The sequence below is a fragment of the Vipera ursinii genome (assembly GCF_947247035.1).
Source record: "Vipera ursinii genome assembly, chromosome: 10".
Lineage (NCBI taxonomy): Eukaryota > Metazoa > Chordata > Lepidosauria > Squamata > Viperidae > Vipera > Vipera ursinii.
Window position 1 is genome coordinate 1,590,075 of NC_139520.1, and position 23,703 is coordinate 1,613,777.

Here is a 23,703-nt window from a genome sequence, read left to right on the forward strand (position 1 = left end):
GATTTTGATTCTATGGCTGTTTACACATCTAAGGATTGTATTAGTTTTTTTGGTGGCTGCTGCACATGGCTGGCTCATGTTTAAGTGATAGTCCGCTAGGACTCCAAGGTCCCGCTCACAGTTACTGTTTTTTAGCCAGGTTTCGCCTAATCTGTACTTAATACATTAGGTTTTTTCTGCCATGTAAAGCCTTGCTTTTCTCCACCTGACAGAAATTCTCTCTGTCCCCTCTTATACCCAAGAGAACCAAGGTGTGGCAATCTTAAGGTTTTCCCCCCTCCTTTTGAATTCTTTTTCAAGGCAATCTCCTCCCCACTTAATGTCTTGTATGTCAGTTTTTCTCTTTGATGGCAGCCATTGTGTGTGTCTGCCCCTAACATGCTGTCAGTATTGTATCCATTTTGGCACAAGTGCTCCTACTTCAAACCTACATGACGATTTTCAAAAAGGTCACACATTAGATGAAATTCATGAGCATGAAATTGATCAACTGCTAGAAGCCCCTGAAGATAACAGCAGGTCACAGATCTGATAAGTGAACAAAGAAATGCCTTATTCAGATGAAGGCTTTCAGATATCTCAACTAATAAAATAGCACTGTTTGTAAATTTAATTTAATTTAATTTATTAATATTTCTATACCGCCCTTCTCCCGAAGGACTCAGGGCGGTGTACAGGGCAAGAATAAAACACAGAGATTTACAAAAGATAAAAGGTAATTAAATACATGCCCAATTAAAAATACAGTTAATACATACTAAAAACCCCCAATAAAAATAGTAAAAAACCCCACCAATCCCCCCTCAGGCCAGGCCGGCTTGCTCGAACAAGTATGTTTTCAGATCGCGGCGAAAGGAGCGAAGATTGGGTGCCGTCCGGAGCTCAACCGGTAACTGGTTCCATAGCTCCGGGGCGCCCACAGAGAAGGATCTCCCCCTGGGGGCCACCAGTCGACATTCTCTGACCGGTGGCACCCTGAGGAGGCCCTCTCTGTGGGAACGCACAGGGCGGAGGGAAGTAGACGCCGGCAGCAGGTGTTCCCTAAGGTACTCCGGACCCCTGCCATGTAGGGCTTTAAACACCATTACTAGCACCTTGAATCTCACCCGGAAGACAACTGGTAACCAATGCAGCTCACAGAGCAGAGGTGTGACATTGTGGTAACCAATGCAGCTCACGGAGCAGAGGTGTGGTATTGGGAGACTCCCAACACAACTCTCGCGGCTGCATTCTGTACCAGTTGGAGCCTCCGGGTGGTCCTCAAGGGAAGCCCCATGTAGAGAGCGTTGCAGTAGTCTAGACGAGAGGTCATCCCGGCTTAGATAGGGCCGCAACTGGCACACCAGGCGAACCTGGGCGAAAGCCCCCCTAGTCACAGCCACCATGTGATCTTCCAAGGTGAGCCGTGAATCTAGGAGGACTCCCAAGTTGCGAGCCCTATCTACGGGGGGTAATAATTCACCCCCCATAGAGAGAGATGGAATATCCGAAAAGACCCGGGATGAAGGTATGCAAAGCCACTCGGTCTTGTCGGGGTTAAGTTGAAGTCTGTTCCTCCCCATCCAGACCCGAACCGCCTCCAGGCAACGGGACATCACGTTGAGGGCATCACTGGGGTGGTTTGGGGTCGAAAGAAAAAGCTGGGTATCATCAGCATACTGATGATACCCAACTCCAAAACCACGAATGATCTCACCCAGCGGTTTCATGTAGATGTTGAACAGGAGAGGCAAGAGGACCGACCCCTGAGGAACTCCACAAACGAGAGACCTCGCGGTCGACCTCTGCCCTCCTGTCAACACCGACTGCGAGCGTCCCTGGAGATAGGAGGAGAACCACTGTAAAACTGTGCCTCCCACTCCCAATCCCCTGAGACGCCGCAGCAGGATACCATGGTCGATGGTATCGAAAGCCGCTGAGAGGTCTAATAGGACTAGAACAGAGGAATGACCCCTGTCCCGAGCCCTCCAGAGATCATTCACCAGCGCGACCAATGCCGTCTCCGTGCTGTGCCCAGGCCTGAAACCCGATTGGTACAGGTCTAGATAATCCGCTTCATCCAGGACCAAAGGGAGCTGATGCGCCACCACACTCTCAACAACCTTCGCAAGAAAGCGAAGGTTGGAGACCGGACGAAAGTTGTTCAATACAGCTGGGTCCAAGGCAGGCTTCTTGAGGAGAGGCCTCACCACCGCCTCTTTCAAGACGGCAGGGAAGCTACCCTCACTCAAAGAAGCTGGTATAACTGCTTGGAACCAGCTGCGTGTCCTCTCCCGGGCTGCATAAACCAGCCAGGAAGGGCACGGGTCCAATAAACATGTGGTGGAGCTCAGCCTCCCCATAATCCTGTCCACTTCCTCCGGAGTCACAGAATCAAACCCTTCCCAGGTGATATCGACAAGACCGCCCGTGTCCTGATCGCCAGACTCTGCCCAGTCAGAGTCCAGACCGGTCCGAATCCGAGATTTTGTCCGACAGATAATGGTTAAACTCCTCGGCACGACCCTGCAAGGGTTCCTCCCTCACCTCTTGATTAAGGAGGGAGCGAGTCACCCTAAACAGGGCGGCCGGGCGATTATCTGCGGACGCGATAAGGGTAGCGAAGTGATTAGACCTCACCACCCTTATCGCAGCGAGATAAGACCTAATATAGGTTCTTAGTCGCAATCGGTCGGATTCGGATCGGCTGGACCTCCAACCACTCTCTAGGCCCCGTCTCCGACGCTTCATCTCCCGGAGCTCCGCGGAGAACCATGGAGCTTGACGGGATCTGCATCGGGTCAGGGGCCGCAAGGGTACAACTCGGGCAAGAGCCTCAGTGGCTGCCCTTTCCCAGGCTTCCACTAAGGCATCTGCCGAGCTGTGAGTGGGGGAGGCAGGTGGGGACCCCAGCGCTGCCTGGAACCTCTCGGGATCCATTAAGCATCTGGGGCGGTACCATCTAACTGGTTCCACACACCCACGGCGGGGGGTAGCAAAACGGAAGACCAGCCGCAGGAGATGATGATCGGTCCATGACAGGGGCATAATAATTGGGGAGCCCCCACCAAGATCATCTAACCACCGACCAGATAGGAAAACTAGGTCAAGGGTGTGGCCTCCCTCATGAGTCGGTCCTGAAATTACTTGCGTCAGGTCCATGGCCGTCATGGAAGCCATGAACTCCCGAGCCAACTCAGATGATCCTCCCAGAGATGGTAGATTGAAGTCCCCCAAAACTATAAGTTTCGGGAACTCAACCACCAACCCAGAAAGGACATCGAGAAGCTCAGGCAGGGCTGCTGCTGCGTGACTAGGCGAAAGGTACACCAGCAGCAAGCCCAACTGCGCACCAGGGCCGCATCTCAAAAAGAGAGACTCACACTCGACTATCTGCGGAACGGTGGCCTCCCGTGGACCTAAGGTCTCCCTCATAACAACGGCCACTCCCCCACCCCTACCCTGAGCCCGAGGCAGGTGTAGCACCCGGAAACCTGGTGGGCAAAGATCAGCCAGAGGAATACCGCCCTCTGGGCCCAACCAAGTCTCCGTGATGCAAGCCAGGTCCGCCTGCTCACACTCGACCAAGTCACGGACGAGAGGAGCTTTATTGACGACAGACCTGGCATTCAAGTACACCAGCCGGAGCTCAGGAGGCTGCACATCCTCACTCCCGGGACCTCGGGGCAGAACAAGAGGGTCGGAACGCCTCACCGCTTGCAAGTAGCGGAGAGGCCTTCCCTGAGATCGATACTGCCCTCTGTTCCTGCACCTGCTGCCATTCCCTAACGTCATGGGAATGGGCAATCCCATGACTTGCCCTGGAGCCCCGGGGGCAACCGACCCCCCGCTCTTCCCCTCCGCGATCAATCCCGGCCCTGGCCTGAACAACGGTTGCTGGACTGCCCCCCATATCTGAACAACCAAAAGAAGTTCCCACCCCCCTTCCTAACCTCCTAAAAAATTTAACCAAAAAACTAACCAGGGGCCTCTTATTTGGCTTATATCGGAGGCCCCTACCCGTGCCCAACCATCTCTCAGGGTCCCAACAATCGGGCCCTTCATCAAGAGGAGGTGTAAGGCGGGTCGCTCCCAGGATGGGGGGGCCCCCCTGAGGGCGAGTAAGACCGTGCTAGAATAAGTCAGACGCATGATCATTAAACAAGTCCGACAAAAAAGACAGCAAGGCAGACCAGATCGATACGGGAGGATCTCAAAATAAATAAGTCGAAGGCAAATGACCAGAGAGCCAGCCCAGCTCCACTGCCACTAGAGCTGGGAAACCCCGGAACAGATCGAATCCCGCCCTCTCACGGCAGTCAAGGCCGGGGAGCAGCCTGGTACATAAAACCGGGGGAGCAATACCACCCAGAGCTCTCACCTCTGGGAGGCAGCAGATGTAAAATCTTAACCACTCTCCCACAGTGGTTATAACCCGGACCTTCCATTATAGGGGAGGGGGGAGAAGAGGAGGGAGTTAGAGCAAAAGAATCTATAAAATACATCAGGATTAATAAGCCGGTATAGTCACAAAATGGTAGGAGAGATTCCGATTGTATAAGTCAATTCCATGTTGCAAAAAGACTGGATGATAGTCAGTCAAGAAGGAAACCACAACATGGTCTAATCATTTTCTGGCAGCGCAGAGATTAAATTTTGCCTCACAAACGTCCGAGGCAACCGCGTCCGCGTTCCACCACCAGGCCAGGTCACCATGTCAGAGAGGCCAACTCCCTTCACCGTCAGCCATCTCGGACACCAGCCAGACGACGTCTCCACCACTCCAGCATTTTCACCCCCCCACTGCTCCAAGCTGCGATTCATAGTCAGTCCAACAACACGCGGCTCCCCAAGCATCAGGAAGGCGTTCCGGAGCACCACCGAGCTGTAAAGAATTAATCCGGGCGTCACAGGTCTCAGGAACGCCACCAGGCTCCGTAGAGGGGGTCTCGAGACCCCCGCTGCACAGACGGTCAGCCGGTCGGCGCCACGTTGAGCAGAGCTCCAGCGAAAAATCAGGATCTTTTCGAGCACCTCAGCAGCCTCCATCGGGGCTCCGCCCAGCTCCTCTGCGTCCAACAGCCTCCATTGGAGTTCGCCGGGCCCCTGCGGCACCGACAAACAGCTGGTCGGCGCCGTACAGCACGGGGCTCTGCTCAGCTCTTCCATGTCCACCAAGCCGTCCAGAAACTCCTCCGGGCTCCTCCGGGCTCCTCCGGGCTCAGCTGACAGTCCTCAAAGAGTCCTCTGAGTCCTCGGAGCCCTCAGAGAGTCCAGGCTCCCAGAGCCAAGGTAAAACATATAGGCGTTCCAAAGGCAGGCACCGAAGCTCAGCTCACCTCGTCCTCGTCTTCATCCTCACCCGAAACCTTCACAGGACTCAAATATCACTGTGAAGCTCCCCAGGGTCGCCACATTGCTAAAATTGCCGAAGCTCCTAACGCAGCTCAGCCCCGCACGTCCGCCATCTTGGGCATGCTCAGAAGGGGAGTGGGAAGCTTTTTTATCCGCATAGGGCTCTAGTGCAGAGATGGGAAGAGTGGGGGGCTCTCTTGATCACTCTGGCTCCTTTTTTCTTGACACCTTCAGTGGGGAGGTCCTCTCCACTTATTTTGTGCCAATGATTTGTCTGGTGAGGTTTTCAAGGAAGGAAAGGTCTGTACTTCTTAGCAAGCCATCCACGTATGTTAAGTCCCCCAACAGTGGAGTGAATGAAGAGAAGGTATTCTTCCTTGTAAATAAAATTCAGAAGGATTTTTAGTGTTTGTGTATTAGTAAAAGTGACTTAAAAAGATCTGGTGACTCCTGATTTCTGACTATCATAAACTAACATGGCTCTTCCACAATTTCTTGCAGGTGGTGAATTTCATATGCCAGGTGCGTGGAAAGCAGACACAGACCATCATGCTATCCAACAAGACCAACCAACCGTGGATGTTGCGGCCCATTATTGAGGGAGAGCAGTGGAAAGGGCCAGAGTACATCAGGGTGGAAGCCCACCAGCAGAACAAGCCCTATGAAGTCACATACAGGCCTCTGGCTATGAATGTAGAAAACAAGAAGGACCAGGTATTCCAGAAACAAACAGCAAAAGAAGGAGAAAGATTGGGGTGGGGGGTGGGTTGGAGCCTCAGAAGCTGGGCGGGATGAGGGTTGTTGTATGCAAAGAGGGATCCTTGCATTTCTTTGTACATTCAGCTACCATTTTATTAGATCCACACTGCCCGCAAAAGCTTGCAGCCTGACTAACCTTGTTCCTTTTGTGCATGAGCATCATCCAAGCTAATCCTTGGCCTGAGCAGAAAGTAATTCTGCGGTTGCTGCTGCTACAGATGCTTCCTGTCCACCAGTAGTATTGTATGGCCTTTATTTTTGTTCTGGTTCTTCAGTGCTGTCCAAGATAGTTTGGATGGAAAGTTCATACCTCTTTCAAGTTGAAGGTGAACCACAATGAACTGAGATTTAACATGTGAAAAAGGCCAGATATAGTGAAGGTAAAGAGGCTGAATCCAGGGCAGAGAACTTCCAAGGGTGGGCCCCACAACAGCCCTTTGGAGGGAAGGAATTCTTGGCCCTTCCTGGGGTATCTTCCAAACCCTCCATAGTGGAAGGCCTGCAGGGTCTTGTCCAGTAGATTAGCTACTCTTTGGGGGTCCCAGTGCTCTGATTTAGCCTTAGTTATCTAACAGTGTTTAAAGCAGCTGATTTGGATAACTGCTTATGAGCAGGATCGCCCAAAGTTTTCTGCTGTCTGGCCCTAGGTCCATCATACTTGTCCTGGAGAAGCTTTTGACTCAAGTTTTGGAGAACCAGCACATCACAGCTGTCCATCACAGAAGAATGCTTGCTTAGCTAGTTTTGACTCTTTTAGAACTCTTGCAAAAGCCGGTAGAAAGACGACCATCTCAGTTGGGGATGGCTTCAAACAGTGAAGAAATGTTGCCTGAAACTCTCCTCTTTCTCTAGGGCTCCATCTTCTTCCCCCTCCCAGATGGAACAGGGCTGCTTTACCTCCTGCAAGGCACTGCTGAGCCTCCCAAGTCAGCTGGGAATATCATGAGGGAAATTCCATGCAAAACATCCTACACGGAACTGCTTTCCATCACCAACTGGTTGAACAAGCTGCAAAGGTAAATGTGGAAAAAGGGCTGGGCAGGGCTGGCAACTTCACCCCAGGCAGCAGAGGAAGTACTGAGAGAGCGGGGAGGAGAGGAGGAGGTTGCAATCACACAGGGGCCCACAGGCTTCAATGGGCATTACAGTTTGCACACCCAATTTTCCTTTGGTTGTTTGAGGCCCCCATTGTCTTCTCCAACTGTTGATCCCAAGTTCTACCAAAGCAATAGGAGAGAGGTGTTTGTTACCTTATTTGTAAAAATAATGAAGATGGGATATAAATAAAACCAATAAATCCCTAAGAGCCCTAAAGTTTGCTTTTCTCACCTTGCGTACTCTTTTGTACCCCTTTGCAGAGAAAATATGTTGCTAGTGAAGCATTGCTAGAGTAGAAGAAGCTTCCATGAGTGTCAATGGGTATGTCAGAACTTGGACAACCATTTCATGGGGAGTGCAATTGTTTGGCAAGCCGGACTGGAAGCAGTTAATCCAAAAAGAAAGTCTCTCCTTGCGAATATTTGTTTGGAAGGAACTTCACCCCTCCTTTCAAATTCTATAAGGCATTACTAGGATCTTTTGTGAAAACAGGGGCCAGTCTACACTGCACTGGCAACTTCTGTTAGACTTCTTCCACAGTGAGAAGTGGACCATTCCTTCAGAGGGTTCCATTTTGGCTAGAATGTTCCTTTGGGATTTAATAAGAATGTTATTACTATTTATTAAATTTCATACATTGCCTCCTCTACATGAAATTGCTGGGAAAGATTTTCTGAAATGTATTTTGAAATTCAGGCCAATTACAAATAACTTAATAAAAAGGTAAAGGTAAAGGTTCCCCCGCACATGCGTGCTAGTCGTTTCCAACTCTAGGGGCCGGTGCTCATCTCCGTTTCAAAGCCGAAGAGCCAGCACTTGTCAGAGGACGTTTCCGTGGTCATGTGGCCGGCATGACTAGACGCCAAAGGCGCACGGAACGCTGTTCCCTTCCCACCGTAGTGGTCCCTATTTTTCTACTTGCATTTTTACGCGCTTTAAAACTGCTAGGTTGGCAGAAGCTGGGACAAGTAACAGGCGGTCACTCTGTTACGCGTCGCTCAGGATTCGACCCGCCAAACTGCCGACCATCTGATCAACAAGCTCAGCGTCCTAACCCACTGAGCCACCGCGTCCCTTAATAACTTGGTAACAGACCCAATAAGGATGACAATTTGAGCCATAATCCAAGATACAAGTAGCCTTTGATTAATCACAGTAATTGGGACCAGGAAGTCCTTCATTAAACAATGCACTCGGGAAGTGCAGCATCACATAATCACACCAACTTACAACAGCTTCAGTTTTGGAGCTTATGTGAATCCTGCATGGTTGCTAGGTGTAACATTACGGGATCACGATTTGTGACCTTCTCTGGCTTCTCCATGGATTTTGCTTGTTGGAAGGTGGCAGCGAACGTTGCAAATGGCGATCATGTGACTACAGGACATTGCAATTGTTAAACGCAAGCCCGTTGCCAAGTACCCAGTTAACAATCACATGACCACAGGGGTACTGGGACAGCTGGGACTTTGAGGTAGCTGTCATTATATTTATTTAGTAAAGAAAGCACAGGTATGAAAAACTCGTTGAGGTTGGTTTTAGGCTAGGAACTGAATGGCTGCCTCTTCTGACTAGGTTTCGGGTAACGGTTGACATGATAAAGCCGGAAAAACTGGAAGTCACAACCACCCTGAAAACTCTGGACTACATTGAAGTGCCAGCTTCTACCAAGAAGGATCACAAGCTCACCTTCTTCTCTTACAAAGAGGGCATGTACACCGCCAAGGTACATGGGTCTGTGACCCTGAAAGCTTTTTAGGCTTTTTCTTCACCCAGCATCTTTGTATAAAGAGAAGCTCTTCGGCACAATTTGATTCAGAAATACAATTTTTTGGTTACAATTATTTGTCCATTGCTTTTCACCAAGAATATGCATCAGTTGAGAATAAATGTCCTGCCTTTTACACCTTTTTTGTGTACCCTGTCCAAGCAGGACTGCTAAGAGCGAGCAGACCTCTGAATTGTTTCAGGGATGCTCCCTGCCTTCCACTCAAAGGCCCCAGTAGCAGAGGCGGGCAGGAGGGTCAGCATGGATGCCAGAGTCCTTGCATCTTCAACTTGTCTGGTCTTGCGTAACCTCCAACAGGATGTCTAGGGCTGATTGACTAGATAGTTCTCAAGACTCTTTTGTCATTTCAGATCACCTTCCGCAATGAGGCCACCCAGGAATTCTTATTCTACCTGATCACATTTAAAGCCACCCCATGTGGCCCACTAGGCACCCTTGAGTTGACCACAGCTGTCCGGCAAAGCACCTCCTCCTCAGTCAAGGTGGAAAACCCGCTGCACTACCAGGTGTCCTTCAGTACGGACTGCAAAGTGCCAGACATCAACCTGCCTCCTCAGTTCATGGTCCCTGCTCAGTCTGAGGTACATGCCAGACCCCAGAGCTCAGCAGATCCTCAGCATCTTTTACCCTGGCCTCTTGCTTGCCTTTCATTTCCATTCTTTGAGAAACTGGAGTTTCCTTTCCTTTCCTATCTTGGCTTTTGTTCAATCCTTTCCTCTTTCTTTTTTACAGCTCTTGCAGTGATATCATAGAAACCTTACCTCTGAAGGCCATAGTATGCCCCCCTCTCCAAGAAGCCATTTTTGGACGCAACAATCCTGGATAATTTCTGACCAGTGTTGAGAGGGTGGTCAAACAGCGGTCCAAAGGAAGATTATCTGGAGCCATTCCAGTCAGGTCTCAGGCCAGAACTGGTGATCTTTGGCAGACCCCAATGGTCTTATAGAATCACAGGTCTGGAAGGGACCTTGGAGACCTTCTAGTCCAATCCCCTGCCTGCCCAAAGCAGGAGACCTTGTACCAACCTGGACAAATGGCTGTCCAATCTTTTAATGTTTCTTATTCCTTATATATTGAAAGAAACTTTTTGTTATTCTTGGCATTTGTTGTAAGTCTTAGTTCATTCTGAACCTTAGCTTTCCTGACTCCTTCCTTGCAGATTCAGGCTTTTTGCTGATATTCAGTTCTAGTTATGTGCCTCTTTTCCCTTTTTTTATGAGTTGTCTTTTTTGTCCCTGTTTGTCAAGAGTTCTTTATGTAGAAGCCTTTACTACCATCAATCACAATGCCCTGCAAGGGAGTGGAGGATGTTGTGTTGTGGTGGTTCTCCTCCTTTCCATGTGGGCACTGCAAACTGTGTGGACAGGTGGACTCCATGGTTCCCTCACTTGTGGGCTTCAGGGCTCGATGCTTTCCCATATTGCTTTGATGCTTCCCTGAAACTGCTGGAAGATTAAGATTACATATCTTAATCCCAGACCATATTTAATAGTCATAATTTGAGGATTACTTGTATCTCTGAAGATTTCAATCATTCAGACCATAGCTAGAAGGGAACTTGGAGGTCTTCCAGTCCAAGCCCCTGGAAGACTCTATACCATTTCAGATAGGTGGTTGTCCAGTCTTTTCTCAAAAACCTCCAATGATGAAGCAATCACAACTTCTGAAGGCAAGCTGTTAATTATCCTCAGTTACATTTCTCCTTAGTTCTAGGTTGCATTTTTAAAAAATGTTTTATTATTTTTTTAACATAATCACCTTAATATTTGGTAAACAGTGTGTTGTCTGGGTTTACATTTAAGAAACATTCACTAGCAGTTGATTTCTATAATCTACAATCCACATAACTTTACTTGATTTCCTCTTTTTCACATAATGTTCTCTTTTTATAAAATGAATAGTATGCTACTTAAAATCCCTATTTCCGATAAGCTTGTTGTTGTTAGCTGCGAAGTTGTGTCCGACCCATCACGAGCCCACGGACAACATTCCTCCAGGCCTTCCTGTCCTCTACCATCTTCTGGAGTCCATTTAAGCTCACGCCTCCTGCTTCAGTGACTCCATCCAGCCACCTCATTCTCTGTCGTCCCCTTCTTCTCTTGCCCTCAATCTTTCCCAGCATTAGGCTCTTCTCCAATGAGTCCTTCCTTCTCATTAGGTAGCCAAAGCATTTGAGTTTTAGCTTTAGGATCTGGCCTTCTAAAGAGCAGTCAGGGTTTTTTTTTATTGTAAAGTTTTACGGTACATTTTTAAATACAAAACCCCTCCCCTCTCCCCAAACCTCCCTAACTCTCCCCTCCCCTCTCCCCCCCTCCCCAACTTCCCAGAGCTAAATACAGGGTATAAAAATACAAACATAATCTAAAATATGCAAACAACAATAAAAAAAATGTCAGGACCCACCCCAAACCACGTCTTAGGAAGACAAAAACTCTTGGAGTCAAATTTTTAGTCCAAAAGGAATCTTTACTATGACATGCTTGGTTGTAGGAAATGAGACAGGGCTTAATATTTCCACGATGTAAACCCTTATAAAGAGTTCCCGGTTTAACCCCCCTTAATCCCCATTTGGTCAGTCCCCCATCCTTCCTCTCCTATCATCCACCTCGTGGGAAAAAGGAAGTTAGGACCCTTTTGTTTATTGCTGTCTACCGTGACAAAAACCAGATGCTAGCCCCCCCTTTTGTTTCCCCAGTTCAAAAGGCTTCTCCTTTCCTTTTAAATGCCTATTGCCGGTTCAATACACATCTATCCTCTTCTCTTCGGGAGATGGCAGAATCCATGGGATATGTTTGAAACATTCCATTTATGAATATGATATAAATGGATTCTGACAGTCCGTTCTCCTTAGAAGAAAGATGTGTCCATTTGTAGGGGGAGAAAAGAAAAGAGAAGAAAAAAAACGTGTAAATGTTAACTCGGTTTGTTTGGATATTCTGTATGAAATCTCTTAAGCAGCTTTGGTGCTTTAATGTGGTGTTTGCTGACCCATTCATTTTCTGAGGAGGGGAGGTGTTTCCAAGCCACTAGATATTGAGTTGTTCCATGATGTTTCCTGGAATCCAGAATTTCCTTCACCTCGAAATGTTGTTCTCCTTCCACCATGATGGGAGGTGGTGGTGGAGGAATTTTTGTTCGTAGGGGAGATTGTTGTTCTCTCTTTATTAGACTGCAGTGAAAGATTGGGTGTATTCGTCTAAGATTTTTAGGTAGTTCTAATTCAACTGTTACTGGGTTTATGATTCTTTTAATTGGAAAAGGTCCAATGTATTTTGGTCCTAGTTTTTTACAGGGTTGGAGAGACTTAAGGTATTTTGTAGACAGATATACCATCTCTCCCACCTTGAACGGTGTGGGATCAGATCTTTTCTTGTCTGCCTGTGTCTTGTGTGCTAATCTAGCCTCTGTTAATGCTTTTCTGACAATAGGCCAGGTGTATTGTAACTGAGCAATCCATTCCTTTAGTTCTGGAATTACCGGTTCTTTTGGAGTTAGATCAGGTATGGGGTTGAAGCTCTGGCCTGTGGCTACTTAAAAAGGAGTGTAACCTGTGCTGGAGTGAATTGCGTTGTTATATGCCACTTCTGCGAAAGGCAGCAGGTCTGTCCAATTGTTCTGCTGAAAATGTACATAATATCTTAAATATTGCTCAAGTACAGAGTTAGCCCTTTCCGCTTGCCCGTTACCCTGAGGGTGATGACTAGATGTCAGTCCTTGGGTAGTTCCTAACAGAGATAAAAATTCCTTCCAGAATGCTGAGGTAAATTGCACCCCCCTGTCAGATATGATGCATTGTGGTGCCCCATGCAATCTGTAAATATGTTGTACAAAAAGTTTTGCTAATGCTTCTGCAGTTGGAATTTTTGGGCAAGGTATGAAATGGACTTGCTTAGAGAACAGATCAGTAACAGTCCAGATAACGGTGTTTCCGTTGCTTTCTGGTAGTTCCACAATAAAATCCATGGCTATTTCTTTCCATGGGGCTGAGGGATTCGCCACTGGTTGTAACAGTCCTGGCGATTTCCCTTGTAACCTCTTGGCCATTGCGCAAATTTGACAACTACCCACATAGCTTTCTATGTCCTTTTTCATAGATGGCCACCAAAATTGCCTTTTAGTTAAGTGTAAGGTTTTTACAAAGCCAAAGTGTCCTGCTGATTTTGTATCATGGCACAGTTGCATGAAATTGATTCTCTGTGTGGCCGGTATATGTAGCTTCTCCCCCACCCATGGCAGTCCATCTTTAATTGTGCACACATGTTTATTTTTCTGGAACCATTCATCACTTTCCAAAGATTTCCTGAATTCTATTCCAGTTTGGCTATCTACCTTCGGCTTCATTTTTTCTTGTGCCCTGGTGGTGACTGGTGCTGCCAGTTGTTGTTCCGGTACAAGTGGTTTAAAGTCAGTAACTCTTGTGCTGTTATATTGGGGTATGCGGGATAATGCATCTGCCAGGAAGTTCTTTCCCCCCGGTAAGTGTTTGAGAGTGAAATTGAATCGGTGAAAGTGTTGGGACCAGCGGGCTTGCTTAGGAGTGAGCTTCCTGGGCGTTTTTAGTGCTTCTAAATTTTTGTGGTCAGTCCAGACCTGGAAAGGTATTTTATTTCCTTCCAAAAATTGACGCCAAGTTAATAATGACCACCTTAATGAGAATGCTTCCTTCTCCCATATTGGCCATCGTTGTTCAGTTTCTGTAAGTTTCCTGGATGTATATGCGCAAGGTTGCAACGCCCCCTCATCATTTTCCTGTAGTAATACGGCTCCGACTGCTATGTCGCTCGCATCTGCCTGTATTACAAAAGGTTTGTTGGGATCTGGGTGTTTAAGTACAGGTTCCGCAGAAAAGATTCTCTTTAGCCTCTCAAATGCTGCTTGACATTCCATTGACCATTTTAGAGTCTGGCTGGGTTTCACGGGTGACCCCCCCTTCGTTTTCAACAAATTTGTGAGGGGCATGGCTATTTGGCCAAATGCAGGGATGAATTGGCGGTAGAAATTTGCAAACCCCAGGAAACTTTGCAATTGCTTCCGTGTGCGGGGGGGTGCCCACTCTAGTACTGCCCTGACCTTCTCTGGGTCCATTTCGATGCCCTCTGGGGATATGCGATATCCCAGATAGTCGATTTTTTCCTGATGGAATTCACACTTCGATAATTTAGCATATAAATGGGCAGCTCGCAATTTCTTCAGGACTGCTCTGACTAGTTTGATATGTTCCTCTTTGGTTTCTGTGAAGATAAGGATGTCATCGAGGTAAACCAGGACCTCCTTATATAAGTGCTCTCTCAGTACGTCATTAATTAATTGCATAAAGACTACGGGGGCCCCTTGCAGTCCAAATGGCAATACTTTGAATTGATAGCACCCCATTGGGCAGTTGAATGCAGTTTTCCATTCGTCTCCTTCCTTAATCCTAATACGGTAGTATGCTTCCCTCAGGTCTAGTTTGGTAAAAATCTTTCCTTTCGATAGGTGGGATAGCATATCCTTCATTAGGGGAAGGGGGTACAGATTACATTCACTAATTGTATTTAGGTTTCGGTAATCCACACCCAAACGAAAAGACCCATCCTTCTTCTCCCTGAACAGAACCGGGGCGGCTACTTTGGGTTTGGCGGGCTCAATAAATCCTCTTTCTAAGTTTTTCTTTATGAATCTTTCCATTTCTGCCATTTCCCTTGGGCTCATGGCATACATCCTGGGTTTTGGGAGTTTTGCCCCAGGTTTGAATTCTACGGTGCAGTCTGTGGGGCGGTGGGGGGGGAGCTCATCTGCTCTTTCCTCACTGAAAACCTCAGCCAGGTCCCTGTATTCCTCCGGTATCTCTGTTAGCCCCTTCTCTTCCCCCACTGCTGCTGTTTCCTCCCTCTGGGTTGGGGGGGGTGTTTGGGGGTTTTACGTTTTCCTGTTCCCCTTTTGGGAAGTTGAGTTCTGCAGTCCTCCAGTTTATCCCGGGGTTCCATTTCTTCAGCCATTCCAGTCCTAAAATCATTGGGCATTCCACTATAAATGTTATGTCTTCCTCATGGGACCCCAGGGACATGTGGAGTGGTAGAGTGGCTAGGGTAGCTGGTCCCCCCCCTGCTATAGACCCGTCTAATTGACTGAAGGAGATTGGTTGTTTTAGCCTCCTCACTGGGATGCTCAGTTCCTCCACCAGCGTTGGGCTGATGAGGCAGCAGATGCAGCCAGAGTCTTTTATTTCATTGGCTTTTGGTGCAGAGGAAGCTAATATAGTCACTGTCTTAAGTATGGGTGGAAGAGGTCCACTTACCAAAGGTTCTCCCTCTGAGCTGTCTTCCGAGGTGTCCACGACCCCTGCAGTGTAGGCCGGAGTCCAATCCCAGGTTTTGGCAGGAATTGTGGACTCTACAGCCTCTGTCCCCTTCATGGAAGATTCTTTTGGGTTGCCTTGAGACTTCCCCAGCTTTTTGGAAGATGGTGCCTCTGTTTTGCGTGGAGGGGCTTTCGAACGACATTCTGCAGCACGGTGGCCCTCTCTCCCGCAATTGAAACATCCCTTTGATTTTTTAGCCGTGGCCGGTGGGTTTTCCCCCTCACGTGTTTGCTCAAGTGGCGGGCGGCCCCATGGTTTTCCTCTGTGTTGTCTTTTCAATAGGTCTATTTCCACTTCCTCTGCCAGGACATACCAGTCATTGAGATGGTAGGGGTCTCCCCGAGGCAGGCAAGCATCATACAGGTCATAGTTTAGACCGTCTTTGAAATGGCTGAGGAAGATGTCTTCTGGCCAGTTCAGCTTGCTGGCGATGGCTCGGAATTCTTGGGTATATTCGGCAACTGTTCTCCTGCCCTGCCTCACCGTCTTGATTCTCTCCTGGGCCTTCCGGTCAGCCAAAGGTTCCTCGAATTGTCGCCTCAAGGATGACATGAATCGGTTGAAGTTGTTGAGTTCTGGGGCGTTGGAGTCATGCAGGTTCACCACCCAGTCTGCAGCCGTCCCGTCCAGGGCAGATTGCACAATTCGGATGCGTGTTTTGTCACTGGGGATGTCCCGTCCGTACTCTTTCATGTAGCTGAGGACTTGGGTTAGGAAAAATCCCAGTCATGATGGCTCCCCCTTGAATTTTGCTTCCAGGGGTGGGAATCTTTGGCTGGATCGTTGTCTGCGCCGCAGAGTGTATCGCTCCTCATCTCGATCCCCATCTGTGGGTCTGGGGTGGGTGGGTACCGCTGAGTCAGCGGCTCCTGTTCCATTGGACAGCCCTGGGGTTTCAGGTGTTGGATCCCTTCCGTTACCCCTCCAGTTGCGACCCCAGGTGTTGTGGTTTCCAGCTCTCTCCTCCCTTAGTGAGCTCAGGGTTGTTTTCATCAAGTCAATAGCTTTTTCCAGAATCCGCTCTTCCTCACTGGCGTGCAGGGAGTTCTCCATCTCTTGTTTCCATTCCGGTTGGTGGTCGCTCCATCTCAGGGTCACTTCTCTCGAAGCCTTTTCCCACTCACTTTTCCTTCCAACGCCCATCGACCACCGGGGTTTTTGTTTGTGCTGCTCCACCATTTCCTCCCAGGAAGAATATGATGCTTCAGCTTCCCAATGTTTCTGGGAGTTCGGCTGGGAGGAAGGCTCCTTCTCCGTGGGCCTTCCTTCCCTTCTTGCTTCATCGTCAGACATCATATTTATTGCAAAGTCCCCCGGTAAGGTTCTTCTTCCCTGGTTGACTTTCGTTGCAAGCCCTGTCTAATGTCAGGACCCACCCCAAACCACGTCTTAGGAAGACAAAAACTCTTGGAGTCAAATTTTTAGTCCAAAAGGAATCTTTACTATGACATGCTTGGTTGTAGGAAATGAGACAGGGCTTAATATTTCCATGATGTAAACCCTTATAAAGAGTTCCCGGTTTAACCCCCCTTAATTTGGTCAGTCCCCCATCCTTCCTCTCCTATCATCCACCTCGTGGGAAAAAGGAAGTTAGGACCCTTTTGTTTATTGCTGTCTACCGTGACAAAAACCAGATGCTAGCCCCCCCTTTTGTTTCCCCAGTTCAAAAGGCTTCTCCTTTCCTTTTAAATGCCTATTGCCAGTTCAATACACATCTATCCTCTTCTCTTCGGGAGATGGCAGAATCCATGGGATATGTTTGAAACATTCCATTTATGAATATGATATAAATGGATTCTGACAATTAAATTCTATCGCACTTTAACTCTTAATAAAATAACTACAAGCTAGTTATACATCATATAAATCCACTACTTATTCAAATGCTAAGTGAAACTTTTTAGTCCCATATTTATTCTGGATATAATCAATCCAGCTTCTCCACTCCACAATATATCTCTGTTGTGATTGGTCTTTCAAATACGCTGAAATCTTTGCCATTTCCGCCAAATTGGAAACTTTTAAAGTCCATTCTTCTATAGTCGGCAGTTCTTCCTTCTTCCAATATTGCGCTACTAAAAGTCTCGCTGCCATAATTAAATTCAACATCAGCTTAGTCTCCACAACGGTAGTATCTGTGATAATGCCCAATAAAAACAATTGCGGACAAAACTTTATCCTTTTCTTGAATATTTTTTGCATATTCCACCAAATTTTAATCCAAAATGCTTTAACCCTTTTACAAGTCCACCATATATGAAAATACGTTGCGTCCTCACAACCACACCTCCATCATTTGGGCTGGCAGTTCGGATACATGCTTGCTAGTTTTTTAGGATCTAAATGCTACCTATAAAACATTTTATAAAAATTCTCTCTTAAATTTTGGGCCTGTGTAAATTTTACATTTCTCACCCAAATCTTTTCCCAAGTATCCATTGTGATAACTTCTTGAAAATTCTGAGCCCATTTTATCATACAGTCTTTGACAAGTTCCGTCTCTGAATCAATTTCTATCAATGCAATATATATCCTTTTTATATGAGCTTGACCTTGATCTCTAATTTGCTTTACCAAATTTTCATCAGTCATCGAAAAACCAGTTTTCTGGTCCTCTTTCCACCTAGCCTGTAATTGCCCATACTGAAACCAAGTTTGTATTATCTTTTCTTCTTTTAAAATGTTATATGACTTCAATTGCCATACATTCCTTTCCAAACTTAAAATTTCCTTATATGTAGTCACATCATGTTTGAATCCCACATTTATATTTTCTATTGCGTTTTTAGGTATTGCCCAAATAGGTATCTTATAATTTAACTTGTGTCTGTACTTTTTCCAAACTCGCAACAGAGCAAACCTTAAAATATGTATCTTAAACACATTATCCACCTTCTTATCATACAATAAATATGCATGCCATCCAAATAACAAATCATGACCCTCAAGATTTAATAATCTCGCTTGTGTTAAATTAAACCAGTCACTTATCGCTGACAAGGCAGCAGCGTCATAATATAATTTAAAATTAGGCATTTTAAGACCACCTCTTTCACGCATATCTTGCATTAACTTAAATTTAACTCGTGGCTTTTTCCCTGCCCAAATTTATTAATTCCTTTTTGCCATTCCTCCAAATTTAAATCCTTTTTAAGTATAGGTATCATTTGAAATAAAAATAAAAATTTTGGCAAAACATTCATTTTCACTGCTGCAATTTTTCCCAATAAGGATAATTGTAATTTTTTCCAACTATCTCATTCTTTTTGTACTTTTCCCCATGACTTTTTATAATTATTTTTATATAACTTCACATTTGAGGGTGACAAATATATCCCCAAATATTTAACCCTTTTAACTATTTCAAATCCCGTTAGCTCTTCTAAAACAACCTTTTGTGACACTGTCATGTTTTTAGACAACATTTTAGTTTTTTGTATATTGATCTTAAATCCAGAAACTTTCCCATATTGCATTATTATCTCCATGAATTCTACAACTGAATAATCAGGCTGAGTAACTGTAACAACCAGGTCATCTGCGAACACCCTCAATCTATAATCCTGGTCTCTAATTCGAATTCCCTTAATTTTATCCGAGTCACGTATTTTAATCAGTAATATTTCCAATGTTAAGACAAATAATAGAGGTGACAACGGGCACCCCTGCCTTGTGCCTTTTTCAATATTACATACTTCAGTCAGACTATTATTGACTATTATGCGGGCTGTTTGCTTTTGATATATTGCCCTGATTGGTTGTAGAAATTTATCCCCAAATTCCATTTTCTCTAATACTTTCATCAGAAATTGCCAATCCAATTGATCAAAGGCTTTTTCAGCATCCAAGAAGATCAACGCTGCAGGGATCTGATTGTTTCTTTCCAAAAATTCCAACAAATCTACTATGTGTCTCACATTGTTCTTCATTTGAAAGAGCAGTCAGGGTTGATTTCCTCTAGGACTGACCGGTTTGATCGCCTTGCAGTCCAAGGGACTCGCAGGAATCTTATTTCCAATTTTTTTTCATTCTTTACCATAATTAAAATATATTTAATCTTTAAATATTCCATTTAATAACTCTAGTCCTCTAGTCTTTTTAACTCTTATTCAAAACGTTTTTTAATCCATTGTAATTTCCTTAAAGTCAATCACCTTTAAATATCTAAAACATGTCCTTTATATAAGCCATTCCAACTCTTTTACATTACTCATATCAAGAAATAAAAAGAAAGAAGGACAAGACAGTACTATGTTACTTGAGGGGCTCTCCCCTCTTAAAATCAAATTCATATCCAAATTTTTTCTATTTCTTTAACCATATTTGAACAGATGTTTCTTTTTAAAATATTCTCTCTGATAGGCCCCATCGTCTATTTACTTAATTTTCACTTTAGCCTTTTTCTTTTGCCCAGTATCTTTCTTAATCAATATGTTCTGCTGAATCAAAGAATCTTTCCATATTCTTGTAGGTGTTACTATAGATATAAAAGGTAAGTCAAGTAAAATATCTTTGTGATAGGCATTTGCCCATTCACTTTTCTTGAAAATCTTTTTCTCTGTGCTTCTCTTATCATTTTCTCTCTCTCCAGTTCTAGTATTTTTCCTGGCATCTCTGCAGTCCATTTTGTCCAATCTTTTTTTCTTATCCTCAAATTTGGTTTCTGGTGTTAAAGTATAAGTTGTCTTTTCCAAGTCCAGTATTTCTTGTACATTTTTTTCCACTTGAGTTAAAGCATACTTCTTTGTTTTGTTAGGTTCTATCTTTAAGTCTCTATCCTCAAACTTGTATTCAGTTGTCTGTTTTATCTATTCCTTCTCTGTTGTTGTTTCCTGGGATTTTTTGTTGTTGTTGTAAGATTAAATTGGAGATGAATTGGTTTATATTTTCAAAGTTATTTTGGATTTCTTTGTGGTTTAAAATCATTGTTATATTAATTAGTTGCAACATATCATATGTCTCCTCTTGAACAGTATTTATTTTTTCTTGATAGGCTCTTTCTATAAATCTCTGATTTTCCATGATGACCAAGAATCCAAATTTTCTTTTCTTTGCAAATGGCTTTCGGGTCAGAGTTAAATAGATACTTATAATCCAGAAAGTTCAAAAGTTCTTTTTTTTTTGCTCTCTGAAGTTTGTCTCACTTTGTCTGCAGCCCAGATTGTTTTATTTTTTGTCACAGCTGCTAGAGAAAATTGATGTTCTTACCCAAATTCAAACACACTGTTTACAATCAGCTTAAAATAGTGCTTTTGACTTTGGTTGCTTGCGGCTTGGGATAGACTCTAAAGTTAGGCTAGCCTTTCTCCTGTTGCTTGGTTTCTAGAAGTCTTCTCCTGGACCAATTGGGTTGACCACTGCCTCTCCAAGGTCCCCGGGACTTCCTTCTTTGCTGTCTCTACAGGGCGGCTTCTGGGCCATTTAGCGTGCCCTAACAGGAAGAAACTCAGCCAAAGGGCATGGAGTCCCAAACCCCTCAACTGCTGCGCTGCTGCGCAGGATCGGAAGTCTAGTTCTAGGTTGCTTCTTTCCTCGATTAGTTTCCATCGTTTTTTTGTCTTGCTTTCTGGTACTTTGGAAAATAAGTTGACCCCTTCTTTGTGGCAGCCCTTCAAGTACTGGAATACTTTCATGTCACTCCTAGTCCTTCTTTTCCCTACACTGGCCATACCAAATTCCTGCAATTGTTCTTCATGTTTTTGTCTCCAGGCCTTTAATCACCTTAGTTGCTCTTCTTTGCACTTTTTCCAAAGTCTTTTTGTAATGTGGTGACCAAAACTGGATGCAGTATTTCAGGTGTGGCCTTACTAAGCATTTATAAAGCGGTACTAATACTTTGCATGATTTTGATTCTATGCCTCTGTTTATACAATCAAGGATTGTATTAGTTTTTTAGCTGCTGCTGCACTGTTGGCTCATGTTTAAGTGATTGTCCACTAGGACTCCAAGGTCCCTCACAGTTACTGTTTTTGAGCCAGGTTTCGCCTAATCTGTACCTGTTGTTTTTTCCTGCCCAGGTGTAAAACCTTGCTTTTCTCCACATTAAATTTCATGTTGTTGGATAAGGCCCATTGTTCAACTCTTGAGTTTGTCTTTTGGGGTATTGGCTATTCCTGCCAGCTGTCATCTGCAAATTTGAGTAGTTCCACTTCTATTCCCTCATCTAAGTCCTTTATGAAGATATTGAAGAGTACTGGGCCTAAGACAGAGCCTTATGGTACCACACTGGTTACTTCTCTCCATGTGGATGCAATACTTTTAAGGACAACTTGTTGAGTATGGTTTGTCAGCCAGTTACAAATCCATCTGATGGTGATGCTGTCTATCCCATTTTTCTATTCACATTTCATGGAAATTCACATTTCATGGAGTAAGACCAGATTACTGTCCATCCAGAAAGATCTGGCAGAGGGGTGCACTTTGGGTCCCATCAATTAATAAATGTCATCTATTGGGTCATACTTCCTGGCTCTCCTAAGGCTAAGCCATCTCCTGCTTCTGCTGCCTAAGTTCTTTGGATCTTTTTCCTCTCCCAGCCTTCTTGACCCGGAAACAAGCCGAGTTTGCATGTCTGCTTGTTGGGCCTGATTAAACTTAGTTGCACTGCAGTCAACCCAGCCTCCCCTGCATTAGCCATTTGGCACCAAAAGAGTGTGTTTGTGTGTGTGTTTGTAGCGGGGGAACTAACCACTTTGTCTCCAGGATTGCCCCCCCTCTAGAGATATAGCCAATTGCTGGGGATTTCCTGTTGCCTGCAATCTTCTGGACTACTCTTAGCACCTCATGTCTTGGCCACTGACTTTCCTCCTGGCTTGGGCTGTTTGCTACCCCCAAGTTCCTTTGTCTCCAGCCCTCCTTGCCACACTGAATTCTTGCACACACAGTCAGCTAGGGTTTTCTTAGGGCTTCTCTCCTTCTCCACTTTTTCAACATTCTTCTGACTGTCAGTGAGTCTGCAAACAAGGCCCCAGTTGAGGCTGCTGTGTTCCTTCCTCTGAGGGAACGGCTCCCTTTCCTTGGTGGCCCCTCTTAACCTGCTGCGGTGGGAGGAAATACGAGGCAGTGGTATGTGTGGTTTTTGCTGCCCCCGCTATGGCCTGTCATATTTCTCAGTGTTGAATTGTTGTATTAACACATTTCGATGGACTTTATCAACACAGTGGCACAGCTAAATGATCAGAAAATGTGATTCTAATGTGATTCTTTGGCTGTGAGGACACCATACCTGCCTTTCTCTTCTAGTTGTTGCAGGGTTTTTTTTGTAAAATTTTATTGAATGTACATTTAAAAACAAAAGTGCACATAATTCAACTTCCCTGGCTACAGCACTGCTATTATTTTATTTATTTATTTATTTTAATCCCATTTATATTCTCCGAAGACTCAGGGCGGCTTACAATTTAAGCACAAACCAATGTGCTTAGCAATAGCCTTCATTCTATGTATATGCCTGCTTGTTAGGGCTTTCGCCCCCCCCCCCAAGCGGCATTATTACAAAGTCAGCTTATTGCCCCCAACAATCTGGGTCCTATTAGTATTAACTTATGTAATAAAAAGAAAAACAGAAAAGTAAAATACATTCTATGACGGGACAGAGTATGAGAAAATGTACATATAACATCTGTAAATTTTCTGGTAATTTTCGTCTACATTGTACTTAAATATCTTTCAATTGTGTCCTGATATAGGTGCTAGTAAAGTCTTTGCGTTATCAACTAAACAATCGATAGTCATCTCAGTGTTCCTCATCTCTAACCATTTGTACAAATTTTTCCAAATTTCATAATACTCTGTTTCAATTTTATTTTTAATTTCTAAAGTTAACCTGTCCATTTCAGCACAGGATAGAATTTTGTTTATTATTTCTTCTTCAATAGGAGTTTCCTTTCTTTTCCATTTTTGGGCATAGACCAATCTTGCTGTGGTTAAAATATGCAATAGTAAGTAAAAAGATGCTTTGCTGAGTTTATCATTAATAATCCCTAAAAAGGTTTCTGGTTTTAATATTTCTTCCAACCAATTTTTTATCTGGTGCCAAAAATTTTGTGCTTTTAAACATTCCCACATGTGATAGTAGGTCCCTGGAAGCTTTCTGCATTTCCAGCATATCAGTGAGGTTTTTTAATCTATTTTTGCTAGCCTTGTGGGGGGAAGGTGCCATCTATAAAACATCTTGTATAAATTTTCTTTATAGGTGGTGGCTAGCGTTAACCTCCTGTTTCTATCCCATAGTGATTGCCAGTTATCTAGGTCTATACTGTAACCGAAATTTATGCTCCAGATTAGCATTGTATCTTTTACCTGTTCTTCTAACATATCTTTTTTATCATTTGGTCTTCTGTTCCTAGAAGGATTTTATCTAATTGTGTATGCTCTAATTTTA

General features: G+C 45.0%; 1 protein-coding gene across 1 annotated transcript in view; it reads left to right on the forward strand.

Annotated features, from left to right (window-relative positions):
- The window catches only part of HYDIN (HYDIN axonemal central pair apparatus protein), a 358,209-nt gene that overhangs the window by 329,850 nt on the left and 4,656 nt on the right, over nt 1-23,703 (forward strand). Inside the window, exons 81-84 of the mRNA XM_083370240.1 lie at nt 5,836-6,048; nt 6,946-7,109; nt 8,767-8,917; nt 9,331-9,561. Of these exons, the coding sequence (XP_083226366.1) occupies nt 5,836-6,048; nt 6,946-7,109; nt 8,767-8,917; nt 9,331-9,561 (759 nt within the window). The remainder of the gene's footprint in view (nt 1-5,835; nt 6,049-6,945; nt 7,110-8,766; nt 8,918-9,330; nt 9,562-23,703) is intronic.